General features: G+C 42.6%; 1 protein-coding gene across 2 annotated transcripts in view; it reads left to right on the top strand.

The window, feature by feature from the left end:
- The window catches only part of LOC137301760 (perilipin-2-like), a 62,611-nt gene extending 40,683 nt beyond the window's left edge, over window positions 1-21,928 (top strand). The window contains exons 9-10 of one of the 2 annotated variants that reach the window (XM_067971385.1): window positions 16,056-16,129; window positions 17,664-17,777. In XM_067971385.1, the coding sequence (XP_067827486.1) occupies window positions 16,056-16,129; window positions 17,664-17,682 (93 nt within the window). In that variant the 3' untranslated portion in view covers window positions 17,683-17,777. Of the gene's footprint in view, window positions 1-16,055; window positions 16,130-17,663 lie in introns of both variants that reach the window. The other variant, XM_067971384.1, reaches the window with a different exon arrangement.
- The last annotated feature ends 701 nt before the right edge of the window (window positions 21,929-22,629 follow it).

Here is a 22,629-nt window from a genome sequence, read left to right as displayed (position 1 = left end):
TCTGCGATCTCTGCGTTCCTCCAATTCTTGTTTCTTGCGCATCCCCTATTTTAATCGCTCCACCATTGGCGGCTGTGCCTTCAACTGTCTAGGCCCTAAGCTCTGGAATTCCCTCCCTGGGCCTCTCTGCCTCTCTGACCTCATTTGGGACACTTCTTTAAAACCTACCTCTTTGACCAAGCTTTTGGCCACCTGTCCTAATGTCTTCTTGTGTAGCTCGGTGTCAAATTTTGTTTGATTATAATCCTGTGAGGCGCCTCGGGATGTTTTACTACGTTAAAGGCGCTATATAAATGCAAGTTGTTGTTGACTGTAATACACTCTTAAAAGCTTTCTACAGTAATAGTGCAAGGCCACAGTCAACCTATAAATCTAAATGGCTTACTTTTTTTTTTGGAGGAGTTGGGGAGAACCAAGGAAGGTGTTGGAGTTAAGATACAAATCAGCCATGATCTAATTGAATGGCGGAACAGGCTCGAGGAGCTGAATGGCCTTCTCCTGTTCCTAGAACTTTCCCAACTTTCCCAACATTGACTGGGACAGCCATAGCATTAGGGGCTTGGATGGAGAGAAATTTGTTGAGTGTATTCAGGAGGAATTTCTCATTCAGTATGTGAATGGCCCGACTAGAGAGGGGGCAAAACTTGACCTCCTCTTGGGAAATAAGGAAGGGCAGGAGACAGAAGTGTTAGTGAGGGATCACTTTGGGACCAGTGATCATAATTCCATTAGTTTTAAGATAGCTATGGAGAATGATAGGTCTGGCCCAAAAGTTAAAATTCTAAATTGGGGAAAGGCCAATTTTGATGGTATTAGACAGGAACTTTCAGAAGTTGATTGGGAGAGTCTGTTGGCAGGCAAAGGGACGTCTGGTAAGTGGGAGGCTTTCAAAAGTGTGTTAACCAGGGTTCAGGGTAAGCACATTCCTTATAAAGTGAAGGGCAAGGCTGGTAGAAGTAGGGAACCTTGGACGACTCAAGAGATTGAGGCCCTAGTCAAAAAGAAGAAGGAGGCATATGACATGCATAGGCAGCTGGGATCAAGTGGATCCCTTGAAGAGTATAGAGATTGCCGGAGTAGAGTTAAGAGAGAAATCAGGAGGGCAAAAAGGGGACATGAGATTGCTTTGGCAGATAAGGCAAAGGAGAATCCAAAGAGCTTCTACAAATACATAAAGAGAGTAGGGCCTCAAGGTCATCTATGTGCGGAACCACAAGAGATGGGTGAGATCCTAAATGAATATTTCACGTCGGTATTTATGGTTGAGAAAGGCATGGATGTTAGGGAACTTGGGGAAATAAAAAGTGATGTCTTGAGGAGTGTACATATTAGAGAGGGAGGTGCTGGAAGTCTTAACGCGCATCAAGGCAGATAAATCTCCGGGACCTGATGAAATGTATCCCAGGACGTTATGGGAGGTTAGGGAGGAAATTGTGGGTCCCCTAGCAGAGATATTTGAATCATCGACAGCTACAGGTGAGGTGCCTGAAGATTGGAGGGTAGCAAATGTTGTGCCTTTGTTTAAGAAGGGCGGCAGGGAAAAGCCTGGGAACTACAGACCGGTGAGCCTGACATCTGTAGTGGGTAAGTTGTTAGAGGGTATTCTGAGAGACAGGATCTACAGGCATTTGGAGAGGCAGGGACTGATTAGGAACAGTCAGCATGGTTTTGTGAGAGGAAAATCATGTCTCACGAATTTGATTGAGTTTTTTGAAGGGGTAACCAAGAAGATAGATGAGGGCTGTGCAGTAGACGTGGTCTACATGGACTTTAGCAAAGCCTTTGACAAGGTACCGCATGGTAGGTTGTTACATAAGGTTAAATCTCACGGGATCCAAGGTGAGGTAGCCAATTGGATACAAAGTTGGATTGACGACAGAAGACAGAGGGTGGTTGTAGAGGGTTGTTTTTCAAACTAGAGGCCTGTGTCCAGCGGTGTGCCTCAGGGATCGTTGCTGGGTCCGCTGTTATTTGTTATTTATATTAATGATTTGGATGAGAATTTAGGAGGCATGGTTAGTAAGTTTGCAGATGACGCCAAGATTGGTGGCATTGTGGACAGTGAAGAAGGTTATCTAGGATTGCAACGGGATCTTGATAAATTGGGCCAGTGGGCCGATGAATGGCAGATGGAGTTTAATTTAGATAAATGTGAGGTGATGCATTTTGGTAGATCGAATCGGGCCAGGACCTACTCCGTTAATGGTAGGGCGTTGGGGAGAGTTATAGAACAAAGAGATCTAGGAGTACAGGTTCATAGCTCCTTGAAAGTGGAGTCACAGGTGGATAGGGTGGTGAAGAAGGCATTCGGCATGCTTGGTTTCATTGGTCAGAACATTGAATACAGGAGTTGGGATGTCTTGTTGAAGTTGTACAAGACATTAGTAAGGCCACACTTGGAATACTGTGTACAGTTCTGGTCACCCTATTATAGAAAGGATATTATTAAACTAGAAAGAGTGCAGAAAAGATTTACTAGGATGCTACCGGGACTTGATGGTTTGACTTATAGGGAGAGGTTGGATAGACTGAGACTTTTTTCCCTGGAGAGTAGGAGGTTAAGGGGTGATCCTATAGAAGTCTATAAAATAATGAGGGGCATAGATAAGGTAGATAGTCAAAATCTTTTCCCAAAGGTAGGGGAGTCTATAACGAGGGGACATAGATTTAAGGTGAGAGGGGAGAGATACAAAAGGGTCCAGAGGGGCAATTTTTTCACTCAAAGGGTGGTGAGTGTCTGGAACGAGCTGCCAGAGGCAGTAGTAGAGGCGGGTACAATTTTGTCTTTTAAAAAGCATTTGGACAGTTACATGGGTATAGAGGGATATGGTCCAAGTGCAGGCAATTGGGACTAGCTTAGTGGTATAAACTGGGCGACATGGACATGTTGGGCCGAAGGGCCTGTTTCCATGTTGTAAACTTCTATGATTCTAGAAGGGGGGAAAAACAGTCTATTTCTTTGGCTGGTGTATAGCACGTAGCTCGTATGACGTTTTCCAGATATAACAACTGTTAAGAATGCGCTACTTTTTTTTAGACTTTTAACTTACACTTTCTGGTATTCAAATATAGTGCCAAAGAATACATGGGAGAAGAGTACATTGCGTGAAAGTGGAAGAAACAGGAACCTATCCTATTAGTTGAGGGATTCATTCTAGAGTTCACTTTTCATGTGAGGGTTTTGCCCCCCCCCTCCTGCCCTCGGGGTACTGAATTGTGCTGGAATGCCAGCACTTCACCCAAGTGGTCATCCTTCAGGTCTGAGTCCTGACTGTGAGTCACCACCTACCTGTAGGGGAATCACAGCTGAGCCTGATAAACACTTTCCAAAATTGGTGACTGGGTAGTGGGCAGGAGTGAAAGTTCTGGCGTTCACCCCCCCAAGTTCCCTTCCAATTCACATGCACATTGGGGTGGTCATGTGTCACTATAATCAATCAACTAACTGGGCGACATGGAATTTGGCATCTTCTGGTCCATGTGGCTCAGCATCACATCAAGAGAGCTTGGAAATGCCCATCAACTAATAGGTGAAAGGAATAATTTAAAAGGGAAGAGGCAGTTTAAGATTTTGATCAGATCATTTGCTTGCAGTTTGGACATGACGGGCCTGATAGGAACAGACTCCGAGGTCAGAGGGTCACAAGCTCAAATTCCAGTCCTGATGTACCCTCAGTGATGAGCTAGCTGGAGTATTAGGGTTATGACCTAGCACTCCAGACTAATGGAGAGAGAGCCTGACCATTCCTGCCATATACAAGCTCTTTTACTAGCATTGATGGCTGTGAAATCAGCAACCTTTGACCTTGGAACCCTGAGTGAAAGAGCCTGTGCGAGGCAGCAGTGGAGATACATAAGGAGAAAAGTGCACTGGACTGAGGGTGGGAGGTGAATCATTTATATTCTACAGCTCTGGTGGGAACTGCTGCTGACTGAAGGTTCACTTTATGAAACCTTGGTGGTGGTCTCTGGTGCTCCTAGTGAATGCCACCACTGCTGTATTCTTTATGGATATAATTGCTGAGCCTGTATGTGATCACTGGATTGTAAAGCACACTGCTGGTGTGCTTCTAAAGCTAAATTACAATTTAGTGTAGATCACAAGTGTGTGGTAGTCATCTTTAGCTCTTCACTACAGTGGACTTGTACATTCATTACACACAGTTTATCCCACCCCAAACACAATCTGCTCCAAATAAGTGCAGCAAACAACAGGTTGGTAGTGAATACAGTTGATGGTTTCTGGAGTTCTGTTTGTTTTTATGTGGATGGACCCATTCAAGAAATAACAGGCTGTATATTTGGGGGGTGGGGTCTTTTAGTCTTTATTCTAGAAGTGTTTGTTCTAAGTTTTTTATTTGTTTAGGATATGGGCAATTCTATTTATTGCCCAGCCTCTTTTCCCTGAGAAAGTGGAATGGGCCACTTCAGGGGGCCATTAAAAATCAACCACATATTTTGGGACTGGAGTCATTTATAAGCCTGAGCAGGTAGGTAGGATTAGTGAGCCAGTTGGGTTTTTATGATTAGGCAGTTTATCATGGTCACTTGTCTGAGGGTAGCCACAAATTACCAATTCAGTTTCACAACTTGCTATGGTGGGATTTGAACTCACAACCTCGAGGTTGCTGGTCCATTACCATAACTATTAGGCTAATGTAGCCCAGTACGCCTACCTTTTTAAGCAAAGCATGGATACTACAGATGTAAGAGCTAGACAGTGTATAATGATCTTGAGAGGTCTTAAAGCAATTTTACCAATATATTGGCCATTAGAGCATAGTACTGGGATACTTGGTACCCATGGAACTATATACTGGCAAGAGTTGGTCTCCTCAAGAAAGGAGAAGAAAAAATTAGGAATTGGGGGAAGGGAGTGGGGGGAGAGGACTTCTAAAGCTTGAAGGTGAAGTAATTTTAATTCTGCTAATAATAAATCTTATGCCTGTTGAACCCTTAATGGAAGGTAAACAAGGTGTGATCATCTTTAATTCATAGTGATCTGTACCCTCTCCTCCCTCACTCAGTAAGTGTTGGCTTGCCCTAATGGTTATGAAAGAACAGCTTGTTTGGCCTCTCTCTCTGCTTGTGATGAAATTGGTAAGAGAAAAATAACACTACATGGGGGGAAAGAACTGCACTGGGCACTTTGCATTGTGACATCAGGAACGAGTTCCTGAAGATTTCCTTTGGTTGGTATTTCCATCAAAATCATGAATGGGCGTTAATACTAGAAATCCCAAACAGGAAATCTTCAGATACAATGTCACTATACACAGTGTCGGAGAAGTTTCCTCGCGCTTTCCATGAAATATGTAGTTATGTAATATCTTGAACCTGCACACATCTAGAATCAGAATCTTCCAGTATAGAAATAGCTCATCACTTCTGCACTAGTGGCTTTTCTTCACTAAGGCCACATAATCTAATCCCACCTCTGCTGGTCATGCCAGAAAATGTCACTGGCTCTGTTTTTCTTGTAAATAGAAAAAAATAGGACATTAGTGCTTTTCTACGAAGCAAATGGCATTCTGTTGAACTTTTTAAGATATTTATAGATCTTTCCTTTTTTTGAATGCAGACATTAACCAAACATTACAGTAACTGAAGAAATGGTATGCGAAGTATGTGCACAAACATTGTGCAGTCCTGAGTATTATGATTATTGTATAATTAAAAAATGCAGTGGATCAAGTTTCAGTTTGAAAGGTAACCATGTAGACCTAGATCTAATGCACGTCCCTGGTGTAACACATTCCAACATCAACATGTACCATGGAATGATGGGAAATAGCTTTTGCCTTCCTTTCTACCCACCAAATACATGACCTTCATTATGTTGCTGTGAATGTTTTATGCAAAGGCCAGGCACTTGAAGGAAATGGAGTAAGTTGCTATTGGGGTACTTTTTGTACACTTCCTAGCAGCTGGCTCTCGAGCAGCAGTGGCAGCCACTCTGGGCCGTATATGAACAACTTCTCTCTGCTCCAGCTGAACCTCAATTTTGCTTGGCCCCGGTATCTGCTCTTTCTTGCTTTTTGTCTTTGTTACTCTTGGGAACAAATACACCACAGGGCAGATGTGTTACAGATCGTTTTCTAGTCAACCTTCCTGGTGGGTAGGTAATTACTGTAATTCCGTAGTGGCTCAGGAGGTGTCGTGTTTTTCCTGTAGTATTGACAGTGGATTAAATTTTGAAGAATCAGCACTCCAAATTTCAGCAAGCCTGGAACAAGAACGCAGCAGTAATCATTTCCAGAAATGCGCATCAGTCCCTTGTTACTTGCTTTGCGTGTACTGGCAAAGTTGATGGTAACTGAAGCCATCGCAACCCATGGCCGCCTGTACTTGGCAGTGTTGCCTATTCCTTTTGAAACTTACCCTTGGACTCGGTGCAGACTAGGTAGGCCAAATGGCCTTCTTCCGTGCTGTAACCTTTCTATGACCCTTGCTGTACTATACACTTTTCTCCCCCCAAAATGAACAATTGGATCATGTTACATAAATCACTTGGCATGGTGCAGTTCTGGTTCTTTACTGTTCAGTTCAAGTTATCCATATTGGCCAAGTGGTCATTCTGTCTTTTATCACATTTTTATATTGACTTCAATGGAAAGGAAAATTGGATGTGCATATTGGGCAGTTAATTCAATATCACCTATTTTACACCATCGACCAAAGTTACAATTACCCCCAGAATGAGAAAGGAGTCACTTGGCCAGGCAAAGTTGATCTTGGTCCATGTCCAGTCCGGATTATTGTTGACTCTATCCTTCACAGTCATTTTCCTGAGGAAAGGTTTTGAAAAGCTTTTTGCTTCCTCTGCCCTCTCTTCCCCAAAATAAATAAATCATGCTAAATTTCCATGGTTCCATTGGTTCAGGAACTATGGTGTATGGGATTGGTTTTGTATAGCACAACAGTAATTCAGCTTGTATAATGGCACTTGAAGTGAAATGTTAACTCTGATCAGATCAGAATACAGTGCCTTTTATTCATTCTAGACCAGTCCCCTATCTTTCCCTTTACCTCCTGAGTGGTATCATTTTTGTCTAGTCTGCTACATTTTTGATAGAATATTTTTGTTAAATATCGTGACTGGTGCAGTTCCATAAGAAATTTGGTTGCCATGTTTCACTATTAAGAGCTTACTCAGTTACAGATTGGAATCTAGAGAGTATTCAAATTTCATTAGAACCAGGTCAACTTGGTGTCTGTAACTGAATAAAAAGAATGTGCTCCGTTCTTGGATTGGGTTTCATCTTGATCTCATAGTATTCTTTAAACATGCAGACGATGAGTTTGCTGATTCAAGGTGCCAGATTTATTGTTTCCTGCTAAATAGAGCATGATGCTTCTAGTTCTGAGAACTAATCCTTTTCAGTATAAAACATATTACTCTATTGAGCAGCGTAACATAGAATAGAACTAGGGGGCATAGTCTCAGAATAAAGGGTCGCCCTTTTTAAGACGGAAATGAGGAGGAATTTCTTCTCCCAGAGGGTCGTGAATCTTTGGAATTCTTTACCCCAAAGTTCTGTGGCGGCTGAGTCATTGAATACATTCAAGGCTGAGTTAGACAAATTTTTGATCAGCAAGGGAGTCAAAGGATATGGGGAAAGGGCGGGAAAGTGGAGTTGAGGTAAAAATCAGATCAGCCATGATCTCATTAAATAGCGGAGCAGGCTCGAGGGGCCGAATGGCCTACTCCTGCTCCTATCTCTTATGGACTTCACAGATTTCATGTACATGATTATAGGTGCTTTAGTCATGATCTTCCAAAGCACTCTTGATTCAGAAATTGTCCCTTTGGATTGGAGAATTCCCAATGTCACTCCATTATTTAAGAGTGGGAGAGAGAAACCAGGAAATTATAGACCTATTAGTCTTAACATCTGTTGTGGGGAAGTTACTAGAATCTGGGTCATTAGGGACAGAGTGATTGACCACATGGACAAATATGAACTGATCGGAGAGAGCCAGCCTGGATGTCTAATTAATATGTCTAACTAACCTAGTTGATTTTTTTTGAGGATGTCACTAACATGGTAGATAAGGGAGCGGTCTATGGATGTAATTTTTACGGACTTTCAGAAGGCATGTGACAAATTTCCAAGCAAGAGACCGTTAACAAAAATGAAAGTGCATGGATTTGGAGGCAATCTATTGACCTGGGTTGGGAATTGGCCAGGAGGTAGGAGACCAAGAGTAGGGATAATCGGTATGTACTCCAATTGGCGGGATGTGACTAGTGGTGTTCTAAACATGTAGAATGGAATCTATCTCACATGGTTCCTCTTCTAGCCTAATGTCATCTGTTAGGTAGGACGTCATAAATGTTAGGTCTCCAAGAAAAAGATATATTTGTTACCATGCGAATTGTTGCAGCCCCAATGCTGTAACCAAGGAGACTTGTAGGCTTTGGGTTTGGGAGTGGTTGTCCATCACCATGGAAACCCAGATTCGCATGTGGAAATCACAATAGATGGGAAACCAAAATTGTTGACTAGTTGAAAGAATATTAGAGTATTCGTAGCAGATTCAATACAGAAGGCCTGCAAAATTCTGTCTTCTGAAGGGAACTTTGCTTTTGCATTTCTAAAAAATAAATAAATAAATAATCCTGATCTGATGTCCTTAATCTTTTGGCTTTGGGGAGAAAGAAGTTGTGAATGAGGCAACAGATTTCCCGTTAGACTTTGGACGTTAGATTCACTTTCCTGTATCAAATGCAAATCCACTTCACTTTGAACAATAGTTACCATTTGTCCAACCCTGAACTTAATTAGTGTTAACACCCTGAGTGTTTCCATGCTTTGACACTAGCCTTTTAAAGAGATTTTTAAGAAGTTTTCTTTTAGTGTACTCGTGCAACTAATGGTGCCCTAAGCGTATAGAACATCTAAAAGGAGAACACAATGACATGAACAGATAGTACAAAAGTGTATTAACTTGTTCATTTCAATCTCTAATTCTACATTATAATAAAAACTGAAATGCTCATCACGGAACATGTGCAGACATAATGAAAGGGTATCTGATTTTGAATTTAATTGTGCATGGAGTTTACAATTTTATTTGTGTGATTGGCAAAACAGAACATTTCTAGTCTCTCTTCTGGCCTTCGATGTTTTAGGCTCACCGTATGCTCTGAGCTTCAAACTGCTGCAGCATTACAAAAGCTGTCTGTAACTGCCTGCTCCTTGCATTGAATGAGGTACTAGAGGGTAGTCAGCAACTGCAGGAGAAAATTGGGGAGAGGAAAAGGGGACCTGATGGTGAGATCATTCTTTAAGTTTCAATTTAAAGTCTGCTCCTTTTTTATTCACGAGCAATTCTGATTGAAGAAGTAATTAAAATTGATTAATTTGAACAGAAAAGATTATTTTGGCGACTCATTCTGTCTCGTTTGGATAAATTACCTTCTTTAGAGTTTAGATTTTCAGATTAAGTGCACAAACTGTACAGCAGGCATAGCATTTTTAACATTCCAGCTCCTGAATATCTGATTTGGCCATGCTGTGTGTCCCTAACTATAGAATGAGGCTCGAATCACATTAATCAGCAAGCCAAGAGCCAACAACAACTAACCACAGAATCTCTACTATCCGTAGTGTACCTTATCTGATAGAATTTTCACAGGACAAAGCCTCGTGTGAGACCTCACCTCTTTGTGCAGATTCATTTCTTAAATTGTATTTCAGCCCCTTTTTTGGTGAATAATACAACATAGAGTTTCCTTTGTTGTTTAAACTACTATCCTTCATTCTTGTGCCTTGGTGTTTCTGAACTGTATATGTAAGACTAAGGTTTGGGTACTCGTGATCATTCATTTCTGATAGCCATGGGGAGCTTTCATTACAGGGGATAATACAGGTTTCGGTGTATTACTGTCGTAGCTGTTTTTAAAAAAAAAAAAATATGGGATCCTGGGCGTTATAAGTAAAGGCATAGAGTACAAAAGCAAGGAAGTCATGCTAAACCTTTATAAAACATTGATTAGACTTCAGCTAGAGTATTGTGTCCAATTCTGGGCACCACACTTTTTAGAAAGGATGTCATGTCCTTGGAGAGGGTGCAGAGGAGATTTACTGGAATGGTACCAGGAATGAGGGGTTTCTAGTTATCTGGAGAGACTGGAGAAGCTAGGATTGTTTTCCTTAGAGCAGGGAAGGTTAAGGGGAGATTTAATAGAGGTGTTCAAAATCATGAGGGGTTTTGATAGAGCAAATAAGGAGAAACTGTTTTCACTAGCATGAAAGATGGTAACCAGAGGGCACCAATTTAAAATAATTGGCAAAAAAGCCAGAGGGAGATGAGGTGACATTTTTTTACACAGTGAGTTGTTCTGATCTGGAATGCACTGCCTGAAAGGGCGGTGGAAGCAGATTCACTAGTAACTTTCAAAAAGAAATTTGATCTCTACATAATGAAGAAAAATTTGCAGGGCTATGGGGAAAGAGCAGGGGATTGGGACTATTTGGTACCTCTTTCAAAGAGCCGGCACAGGCACAATGGTCCGAATGGTCTCGTTTTATGCTGTATGATTCTATGATTCTACATACTGTAGGGAGGTTGTACAGTCTTCATGTTAAGAAGGGTGTTGTGCTTACAGGGTAAAATCCAGACCTATTTCATACGAAGCGTATGAAAATGATCGGCAAGAAAAGACCAGCTGGTCCATCAAGCCTGCCCCAAACTCATGATGCCTGGAGCTTCCTACCCACTGCCCCCCCCCGCCCCCCCCCCCACCAACCCCCAGCATCCAAGTAATCTCCTAGGAGAGGCAAGAAGCAGGAAAAGAAACCCAAGGCCAAAAAGAGGGGAAACATCTGGAAAATTCTTCTCCGACTGCTTCAAGCGATCGAAACCAGTCCAGGAGACCACATTGACCGTGCTTACGTTAACATTTAAATCACTTACCTTTTATAAGATGTGATCTCTGCCCCAGCCCAGAACCGGTCCAGGTCCCTTTTGAAGGCGTGCAGAGAGACAGCACAGACCGCACAAGCTGGCAGCAGCCCTCTTATATGGAGTGAGACCTGCTCATTTTGATTTAGAAATGTCACCTATCTTGACGTACCTCACCTTTTAATGGTAAACTCATTCTCTAGGCTGACTTTTCCTCCATGATCTGCCCTAGATCAGACGGGGCAGCAGCAGAAATTGGGGCAGAATTTGGTGATGGGCCTACAGCTGTACCCCCACTCCAAACTGAAGTTTCCTGCCTCTTCCCTGCTGAGATGGCCGCTGGCCACTCCTTGCCTGCTACTTTGCAGGACACAGCAATGCCATCCCATTTCCCTTGCTGTCTCTGCCAACCCTAGAAACTGCAGGAAGATTGGTGGTGGTAGTCCCTAGGATAGCAGTGGCAGGCACCCTAATTCGCTGCATGGCAGAAGAGGGCCTGGTCTTGGCCTCCTCTCCGAGGCGTAAAATAACATTCCTCTCTTCCTCTTCGGGCCTCTTCCACATCCCCACCCCTTAACTGCCTCTTCAGGCACTGCAGCAGCAGTGTTGCTGTGACACTGCCAGATTTTCCTGCATGGCACAGTGGGCTACCTCTTGGCAGCAGAGATGCTGCCAGGAGCCTGCCCTTGCACGCCAAATGAGTCTGCACGCAGGGTTACAGCGGGGTCAAAGCGGCAGGTGGAAGCTCTGCCAACAAAAACAGCAATTTGCATTTATACAACAACTTTTAACGTAGTGAAACATTCCAAGGTGCTTCACAGGAGCAATTTTCAAACAAAATTTGACACCGAGCCACATAAGGATCTATTTGGGTAGGTGACCAAAAGCTCAAAGAGGTAGGTTTTAAAGAGAGTGAAATCTAGGCCCAGGTGTTAAAATGGCTTTGCGATCTAACTTACTTCTCACTCTTACCATTTTCTAGACTGCACTGGTAAAATTACAAAGCGAGACCATGCACCATTTCAATTACACAAATCATTCAGTGTCATTATTTTTTGATTGCTATTGTAGTACACTGAGTCCTTCCACCAATTTTCCCTCTTCCCAAACAGGGCAAGTAACAAAGGACAACCTCTCGGGTCCCACATGTCTGCTTGGCAAATGATAGCAGGCTCATCAAAAGTGCTTGGAGAGTGGACAAGGCCACTCAGCTGAGGTTAGAATCCATGCCTTAAATCTAAGATCAAATTTTAAAAGGCCAGTAATATCCCTGATGCATCACCCAGTGTATTATTGAGACTTTCGGGTCAGGAAGGTCCAACGTTTGATTCCCTGGTCAGTGCTAAGTGGGCTGATCTCGGCCAAGGTGCCAGTAGGATGCTACAGTTGGTCTTCTCACCCGTGGAATAGGGAGGAGAACAGAAAAAAATCATCCAAGGTTCCCACTCCTGATTTGTTGTCCAGTGAACTGTGCTGGAAACTGAATATCAGGTGCGGACTTGGCTGTGATGCCTCTACGATCAAATTGCCTGCTAACAATCACAGTCTAGACTCGCACAAAAAGAAATCATTTGAGGGCAATACTCAATATTGATATCCCAGCAGAAGTCAGTGACTACAGGAGAGGAAAGGAGAAAATTAAAACTAAACACCAATAATTTAAAACTGGTGCTTGCCTTTCTAGTGGTCGAGATATTATCTATTTATATTAACTGTTATGTCTTTTATCAATAAATGATTCAAAAAGACATGTAAACTATTCATCCAGCTGCTAATATTTATACTGGAGGTACTTTATGTACAATGGAAAGTCTTTTCAGTGAGGGATCTGTCCTAGAAGTAATTATGCTCTGGCCACTACAGTACAAGAAATTCTTTTCAAACAAATCAGTTCTCTTTGCCTCTAATCATTCCACATAGTATGACCGAACCGCCTCATTGTAACTTGAGATTGCTAGCTATTCTCGCCGAACTTGCCTTTGGACTGTGTACCACTTCCTGGGTGCTCTTGATGTTGCAATACATCCGACACGGACCCGACGGGCTGAATGGCCTCCTTCTGTGCCGTAACTTTCTATGATTCTAATACGATGTTAAAAACTGGCAAGTGTGCCTCGTGCACGGTCTAATCTCCGTTCAGAGAAGGAAAGTAAACCTTACCCTTCTAAGGTACAAAGTTAATGCAATGCAATCTTTTCATTGCATTTCCATATGTATGAAATCTAATACCTCTGTGTGTGTGTGTCTGCATTTTGTCGATCACTTTTTTGTTAAGCTTGGGAGGTTTGCCAGATTATTTTTTTCGTAAAATGAAGTTATATACTTTATTTTAAAATGGCATTGAGAGTTATCCCATTGGACTCTAACCATTCAAACAGTGCATTAGTACCTCCTTCAAGCTAACTGAGAAATTGCTGTTGCTCTCGAACTTTTGTATTATTTGATTTAAAACTTTGGTAATCCAACTTTAGGCAATGAATTAGAATTTAGAAAGTCGCTCTAATTTTGTTTAATTACTAGTCAATTTCCCATGGTGTTGCCCAAGAAGAGTGAAAACCAATGAATTCCCTGAAAATGCAATGATAAAATCAAATATAATAAATTTAATATTAAAGTCATAATGTATTAAATATAATGCAATCCATCAATATGTATTTTAAGAAAGAACTTGCTATAATATAGCATCTTTCATGACTTTGGGACATTCCAAAGTGCTTCACAGTAGCCACTATTGTAATGTGGGGAAACATTGCAGCCAATTTGCACACAGCAAGATCCCACAAAAAACAGTGAGATAAATGACTAAATCTGATTTTTTAATATTGTTGGTTAAGGGATAAATGCTTTTCTTCGCATAGAGATTCATGAGCTCGTTTACATCCACTGGATGGGCAGACAAGGCCCTAGTTTAACATCTCATCCACATTTCCTGTCACCTTTTGCCATTATAAATTCCTATGTCCACACTTATAATGGGTGCTGCCTATGTAAACTTATTGTGCTGCAGCACTACCACTGGCAGGAGGGTGCAATTACAGCATAATATATTTATTGAAGTAATTTCCTTTATAAGTGTGGACATAAGAATTTATGAAAGATCGAGGTCCATAGTGCACTAAGGTTGATAACTAGAGGAGAAGATGAGATAAATTAAGGAGTTGTGGTTAGGTTGGGTGTAAAACCCTATAGATTGTGAGTGGCCAGAAAGATTGAGGGAGCTGAAAAACTCCACAGTTACAAGATTCTGGGAAAGAAGACAGAGTTGGAGACAGCGTTTTGAATCTTGATTTTAACACCGGGAAGAGTGGGTATTTGAAGCATTAAGAGAGAAGTGTTTTTGGGTCCCGATGAAACACCATCCTGAATCCTAACCAAGTTTGAATAAATTGAACTAGTTCTTAAATTGTAAATAATTTTTATTGGCACTTGGGCCTTGACCTTGGTTTCTCAATAAGAAAGAACATAAATATGGACATCAGCCATTGGAACAACACTCAAGATCTAGGGTCGATATATGGTCCAGAGAGTGTTAGCATTGGCCGAGATGATCACAGTGTAACACCAGTTTAGTTTTTTTGGGAGATTTTATATCTCACAAGAAATCCCTTGGGTGAGTCACCATCAAGGAGTTTTCAGGAGCTCAGCTGATTGAGTTTAACATTAAAATACTCCTTTGTAATTACATTCCTGTCTAAATTTCATAGATACAGTCAACAGGGCAATACTTACAGTATGTCCCCTTGTCAACTTTACTTGTTCTTCTCCCCCCTCCCCGCAGTCCAATTTTCTCCCTATCTCTTTTGAAAATACTGACCCATGTCTGGGTGCATTTTTCATGGGTCCTCTTAGCTGGCTGCTTTGCCCCATTGTTTAAACCTGGGCAATAAGCCTTTGCAGTCTGTTCAGCAAGGGCATCACAGTCCATCCTGACCTCGTCTGACAAGCACACATGTGGACTTTGCACCAGAATCTCAGGATATTGATCAGGAATGGGATCCCTGGCAAGTTTTTTTTTCTGGTCATCTTCCCTAGTCCCAGGGGTATGGAAACTAACTGTAGTCCCTGGAATGTTGCTGAGCTGAGACTAAGTAACAAACAAATCAGGAATCAAATCTGGGATCTTTTTGGTCTGGAAGGCTTAGTTCCACACCAAGCAACATATCCACCAAATGAGCTATTAGGAGTCACTGGAGACTTTATATTGAAAATACTATTAAATGTGAAATATTACAGTCACTGCACCAGACACTCAGGGTCACACTGATGTGTGGCCTTCGGTAATCTGGGGTGTGGGGAGAGAGATTAAAAAAAAATAACTGCCTACTGCTCATTCATTGGATCCATTGGTATGCAAGTCGCAAAGTCCCTGATTTGATTTCCGATCTGCACTGAGTTAGCTACTCCCAATTGGGGCACTGTAATTGACCTCAATGCCTTTGTATTAGGAAGATGCTTCTGGTCTGGGGACGCCTGCTGGAAAGTACATGTTTGCATCAGCTGAGGCCTTGGCCGTGGTTGAATATCGTGGTGGTCCTCAGTGACCAGCCTCACACTAAAGGGCAAATGGTGTTTGTGGATCAAGAGTCTGGACCTTCAGCAGAGAAGGGGAACAATTGATGAAAAAAATCGGCCTCCCAGCCCACATTAGTGTGCAAGATGCTTGAGAAACTATGTGCTCACTATTATTAAGGCTGTGCAACATGTTCCTTTGTTCCCTGAAGCTTAGTGAACATTGTGAGATAATAGGATGGGACAGTAACACTGCCTGCCCAGAAAAGCAAAGTATCTGCACAAGTTCAAACAGTACCGTCTCACCGAGTTACTAATGGATGTTACACCTTCCCATCTCAGAACATGGAGCTGTTACAGTAGCAGGACCTGCCTAGCTAGCACATCATCAGAGAGCTGAAAAGTTATCCATTTGTAATGTTTAACATCAGGTTCACATGGACATGTTAGCCATGTCTGTACTGTATCCTGGATTATTATTTCATACAGAATGTAAACACCGTCCCTGAAAACAAGTTTAAATGCAGTTCAGAACGGTGATCGATTTCTGCAGCGAGCTTAAAAACAATGGAGAGTTTGAATTTTTCTTGAGGGCATGCCTTCTCTTTACGGATATTTTGCTTCCTCTTTCCTAGGCCTCCGTGAGTCAGATGTGGCCGAAAGGGATGGAATGGGTGAGGGAGGATGGAGTGAATGAGGAGGTGGCAGAGTAAGGAACAGAGCAACGGCCTGGAGACTATCCCACTTTCCACACCCCCCTCTGATATTCCACTACTATTGTGTGCTTGAGTACTGCAGGGCACTGTGCCAAATACAGTTGCCAGTCCTTCTATGTGGATATCATCAGTAGCCAACAGCATTAAATGCACTGGTTAAAAAATGGAACAAAACTGCACCGATAAACTCCACAGAATATGTGTTTTTTTTAAAAAATGATTTATAACTAGTCACTTCCTTGTGGTGATCGTGCAGATATAATTCATTTCCCATTTTAAATTCAAGTATTCCTTCCTTTTTATAGAATACTTTGATTTATAGTTAAATAGCAAAACTTATAGCAATTTGGAAGCAGAGTAGCAGTTCCAGCATCTGTGCTTTTCTTTTTAATGTCGAAATTGCAGCTCAATTCGCACTCCTTAAATCTAGGCCCCAAAATTCTACACACCCTTGTAAGGGACAGAAGTGTGGGGGTGGGGAGGCTTCTGCCTGCCGCTTGGCCCCACCGTTGCTCCTGTCCCAAATTGTGGAGACAGAGTCTGGGATTGATTACCTGTCTTTCCAGCAACCTTGGCATCATCTTAAGGCCCTTAAGAGGACCTACACTTGCTCTTAAACCCAGGATTTTGTCAGATCTCCTTCCACTCCACCACCGTTACTACACTGCAAGTGCAGTGGAATCCCTGTTTCCGCGCAGCAAGGTCTCCGCCGCAGCTCCAAGGAGATTCCCAGCCGATCTATATTTCTGGGCAGTGTCAGAATTAAGGGATGTAGTGAGAAGACTAAAGGGAGTCACTGGAGAAGATGCAAAAAAGATTTACAAGGATGATACCAGAACCGAGAGGTTAGAACTATCAGGAATGACTGAACAGGCTGAGGCTCTTTTCTCTGGAAAAGAGAAGGCTGAAGGGTGATCTGATAGAGGTCTTTAAAATTATGACGGGGTTTGATAAGGTAGACGTAAAGAAGATTTTTTCGCTTGTGGGGGAGTCCAAAACTAGGGGCCTCACATATGATAGCCACTAAAAAATCCAATAAAGAATTCAGGAGAAACTTCTTTACCCAGAGATGTGGAACTTGTTATCACATGGATTAGTTGAGGCAAATAGCATAGATGCATTTAAGGGAAAGCTAGATAAGTGCATGAGCAGGAAAGGAAGAGAAGGATATGCTAATAGGGTTAGATGAAGTAGGGAGGGAGGAGGCTTGTGTGGAGCATAAACACCAGCATAGGTTAGTTGGGCTGAATGGCCTCTTTCTGTGCTGTTAATTCTATATATATATCAATTGAAGATGACCAAATGGCCTTTTGCTGTTCTTAAAACTGACACATGCTAGCAGATCTGTTCTTAAGGTTCTGTCATTAGTGACTTGGCAATTAATACAGATTTTGAGAATTAATAATTATGTTAATTTCAAACTTTTTTTTTGCTCATTTTCTATCCTCTCCTGATGATGGTGACTCATACTGAGGGAGGGACCTTGAGGGACATGTTGGCTAATTCTATGTTTCTTGCTTTTTAAAGCTCCCTGGAATATCTCTGAAAGAGGATGGGACAGAAGAGAATCAACATCAAAGATGGCGCTCTCTCAAGTCAAGCCCGGCCAAAAAGGAAGAAATGGCGCAAATATCTGAAGGAATCCCTGAATCACACATGCCCCAAGGAAGAGAACCTGAATCTATACCCAGTGAGAATTCCATTTCTGTTTCAACCTCAGCACAGAGTGAAAACAAAGGTGAATGCCCAGAGACTGAGATCCCTGGTCAACATTTACAGAAAGTCCTTGAGCAGCTTTCAGCTCAGGTGCCAGTATTCCAAGAGCAGCAAGCCATCGGGGAGGATATTCAGGAGTCAGTGCTGAGATATCCCATTTCGTTCTAATTTGAGGCAATCGTGCAACAGCCAGAGCAGCAGAACCAGAGCACAGCGAATTATAGTCAGCGTTAGGTTCAACTTGTCTCTACATAGCAGTGTGCATTAAAAAGGAACAATCATCGGTGAACTCTGCTCACAAATCATGATGTTCTTGAAATGAAAACATGCCTGGAAAATTAGTCAAACCCTTCTATCTCATTAAACAGTTACTGCCAGCTTAAAAAGCAGATGTCTCAATATATCACTGTTGTGCCGTGCTGCTTAAATTGAAGCTGTTATGACTGCACTTTAGCTGCAAGATGCTTATGTGACACATTCTACAGAATGCAGGAATAATTCCTAGCTGGCGGGTGGGAGTCCGTGTGGATCAGGATGGGACCATGGACCGTGGGAACACCATGTTACGGAAGGGAACTGGTCCAAGAATGTACACTGTGGGTGATAGGGTTAAGTGGGATGGAATTTTGCTTGCTTAATCCTTGAGGGCAGAGAGAAACTTTGCAGACCCTTTCCTCAGGAGATGAAATGCATTGGGTCAAATCCATGATTGGACATGGTCCATGGAAGGACTAGGCCTGATGACTCGTCTGTCACGCTTTAGGTATCACACCTGCAATCTTTTGTGTCATGTTTATCAAACAAAAAAAAGCCAGTCATTTCCTGCTGGTTTCTTCTGACCTTCAGGGATTTACAAGCAGGTATTAATCTATAGAGAAACTTCCCCAGAACAAAAAAAATACCCTTTAATTGATTTAAGGAACTGCTTGGTGATGCTCACCATCTAGACACACACTCGAGGAATAGCCATGTTGTGGAAGATACCACAGGAAATGAACCCATGGAAAAGTTAGTGGCTTGAGGAGAGGAGGGGAGAAAATTGAAGTAAAATGGAACCATTAGCGCTAAATTCAAATTGTTGTCCCTCCCCATTTATTGAGTAAATGTTTGTGTACCTGGTTAAGACAGACCTATCAGTTCATCAAGTATCAGTTTAGCTAGTCTTTTCACTGAGTCAGAAGGTCATCGATTCAAGCCCCAGTGCAGGACTTGAGAACATAATCTAGTCTGACACATCAGTGCAGCAGTGAGGGAATAGTGCATTCTTGGAAGTGCCATATTTTAGATGAGACATTAAACCTGGCCCCAGCTGCCTGTTCCAATAGATATAAAAGATTCAAAGGAACTATTTGAAGAAAAGCTGGGAAATTCTCCTCTGGCCAACATTTATTCCTCCATTAATATCTCCAAAACAGGTTAACTGGTCATTTACCTCATTTGCTGTTTGTGGGACCTTGCTGTGCACAAGTTGGTTGTTGCATTTGCTTACATAACAGCTGCTGAACTTCAAAAGTAATTCATTGGCTGTGAAGCAGCTTGGAATATTTTTCTTTTTTCTTTATATGAATAAATATAGTTCATGAAAACTTAGACCATGGTCCCCCATCTTTGCAGTCTTCCCTTCTTTTAGAATACCAGATGTAATGGCCTAACAGGGAGGCCTACCAAGTACATGTATACAGTATACATCCATCACCTCAATCACGACAGTCAAATATTGTACAATGTAAGTTTTCATACATGCATATTTGCAGCCAATAGCGTGGGATAGTGATGTGAAGCTAAAGAAAGGCTTCTCTCGATGACTCATATCCTGTGGTTGGCTTCTTTGTAGTGTATGACTTTCAAAGTGGTCTGTTTTCCTTCTGATTTCGAGGAACCCCATGTGACAGGTTCATCATAGCTGACTTTGAAAAAATTGGATTGATTGCTAGAAGTTTCTAGGCCAAATTTCCCGCGGTTTAAAAGGCCCAAAGGGTTAGGCAGTGGTACCATTCTGACTGAAGTGGATTGATTGATGCTGTCGATCAGCACCAGAAAATGTGCATTGCCATGACGTTTATTGGCTGTCCAGTGTTAGGGTGAGCTGTCTGGAAATCTCTCAAGTATAATCGAGCTGCAAAAGTCTGTGAGGCAGAATCTCTGCGAGTGCCCTGATTTCCCCCTTCGGTGGAAGAACAGCAGAAACCTCGGAGAAATGGCATTGACGGCGATTTATGCTGTTTCTTGGGTTTCTGTCAAAATTACAGCAGACGAGCCCCTGTGGAAATTACTGGCGTGTGTTTTTTATATTAAAGACCATTATCAATGTATCAAAGACAGATGTGCGGCAGTGTGGTTCCGATAGCAGTTACTATAACGACAGGGGCAGAAGATTACTAGGAGTTTGAACTCAGACTCTTAAGTTAATGCTCAATGCAGTACTGAGGGAGTGCTACCTTGTCAGAGGTGCCATCCTATGGATAAGATGTTAAAACAATGCCCCAGTTTCCACGGCACTAGTCGAAGAAGAGAGGGGGAATTCTCCCAGTGTCCTGACCAACATACATCCCTTAATTAACACCACTAAAAAGACAGATTAATTCACCTTTTACCTCATTTTGATATTTGTGGGGTATTGTTTGCCGCATTGGCTGCTGCATTTGCCTATGTAAGGCACTGCACTTCAAAGTAATTAATTGTATGTGAAGCACTTTGGGACATTCTTGAGAATTGTGATCGGGAGCTATACAAATGCAACTCCTTTTTTAGATGACTCGTGACTTTGACTTTGGGTGCACAGAAAGACTTAAAACTTCACTGGGAGACTAAGAGGCAAGTGTGAGGCTTCGCATAGTCCCAGTGCAAGCTCCTTTAAACCCTGATAGCAGCTACTTATCTCAAATCTGTGGGACATCTTCAGCCTTCCCCCTCCTCGTACAAGCTACAAGCTTCTGAAACCTAAGCTTGGTGTGATCTAACCCCTTCCCAGCGCTGCCTCTCCACCACCTCTCTCAACCCGTCTATCGCCTCTGTGTTATTATCCTGCTTGTCCGACACCCAGTCCTGGATGAGCTGCAGTTTGCTCCAGCTAAGCATTGGGAAACAGTCACATTCAGTCCCTACCACAAACTCACCACTGCTCCAGCCTCTCCCCGGTCACTGTCTCAAACTGTTTGCAACCATGGTGTCCTTTTTGACCCCGAACTGAGCTTCCAACCCCATATTCTCTCCATCATAAAGACCACCGACTTCCACCTTCATAACATTACCTGTCTCTGCTCTTGCCTCAGTCCATCTGCTGCTGAAACCCTCATCCATGCTTTGTCGCCTCCAGACTCGACCATTCCAATGCTCTCCTAGCCGGCCTCCCATCCTCCACCCTCCCTAAACTTCAGCTCATCCAAAACTCTGCTCCCCATATCCTAACTCACACCAAGTTCAGCTCATCCATCATCCCTGTGCTTACTGACCTACATTGACTCCCTATACCGCACTGCCTCAAATTTAAAATTCATTGCATTTAAATCCCTTCATGGCCTTGCTCCTACCCTATCTCAGTAATTGGATCCATTCTACAACCCTTTAAGAACTCTGCGCTCCTCCGACTCTGACCTCTTGTGGACCCCTACTCTCTTCACCCCATCATTGGCTGCTATGCCTTCAGTCTTCTAGGCCCTAAACTCTGGAATTCCCTCCCCAAACCTCTCTGCTGCTCTACCTTCCTTTAAGACCCTCCTTAAAAGCTACCTCTTTGACTAATTTTTTGGTCACCTCTCCTAATATCTTTGGCCTGGCAACTATACTTGTCTGATTACGCCTCTAGCAAGCGCCTCGGGATGTTTTTGTACGTTAAAGATGCTACTTAAACGCAAGCTGTTGTTGTTGATTTAGCTTGTCCTCTCTTCTACTATTTTCAACCTCGTGAGTGTCCTGCACTGTTTGTTGTGTATTATTTTTGTCATTTCCTGATCTGTGGACAGGACAGGAGGAGTGGCTTTCTTTGCTTTTTGCTATACTGAAGTCACCCTTGTTTTGTTGATGTTACTTGGTTTAGCTGCTTCAGTGTAATAAAGTTTATGTCAGTGTTATTTCAATTTGACAGCATTGAGATTTTATTTGAAAGAAAGGAGGGCTGCATTGTACCACTGTCTTATTCTCTTTACTCAATACTGTCCAGCTCAGCAAAATTGGAAACCCACAATGTTTTTATATATAATGTCCCTGATGCCCAGGGGATAAATGCAATGCTAAATGTGGTTCTGAGCCATACAGAGCAGTAAGAACCTAAGCTCAATCCCCAGCCTGTGCTAAGTTTCCTGGGCCTCATGCCCTATGGTTCCAGCTAGGCAAAGGGCTACTACAGTTGGCCATAAGACCCCTAGGAAAGTCATCCAGGGTTCCCACTCCTGATCCAGTGACCTGTTTTGGAAAGTGCGTGTGGAGGTCACACAAGGTCAGGATTGGGGTCAGCCTCAATGCCTTCCCCGATCGACGTTAATTATCTAGGAACTTGTAAAGAATGGCCGTTTGGGTTAAATATTTGCGGAGTGTCAGGCCCCATGGAATAATGACTCCTCACGAGTCACTGATTTCAGGAAAGGAAACCGGAGGAAGGAAAACAAATCAAACAAGTCATCACTTCATATCCTTGAAGACAACTGAGAGCAGCAAAATCAGCACAGACCGAGGGATCAAACTTGGGAGCTCCTGGGCTGAGAGGTTCAATACAACACCAGGCAGTGCATTTACACCTGGGGTCATTTGGAGGGCTGCGATATAACACCAATCCCAACAA

Source organism: Heptranchias perlo, chromosome 34 (assembly GCF_035084215.1).
Source record: "Heptranchias perlo isolate sHepPer1 chromosome 34, sHepPer1.hap1, whole genome shotgun sequence".
NCBI classification, from domain to species: Eukaryota; Metazoa; Chordata; class Chondrichthyes; order Hexanchiformes; family Hexanchidae; genus Heptranchias; species Heptranchias perlo.
The sequence above is the reverse complement of the archived record's forward strand: the minus strand, read 5'-3'. Positions and strand labels throughout refer to the sequence as shown.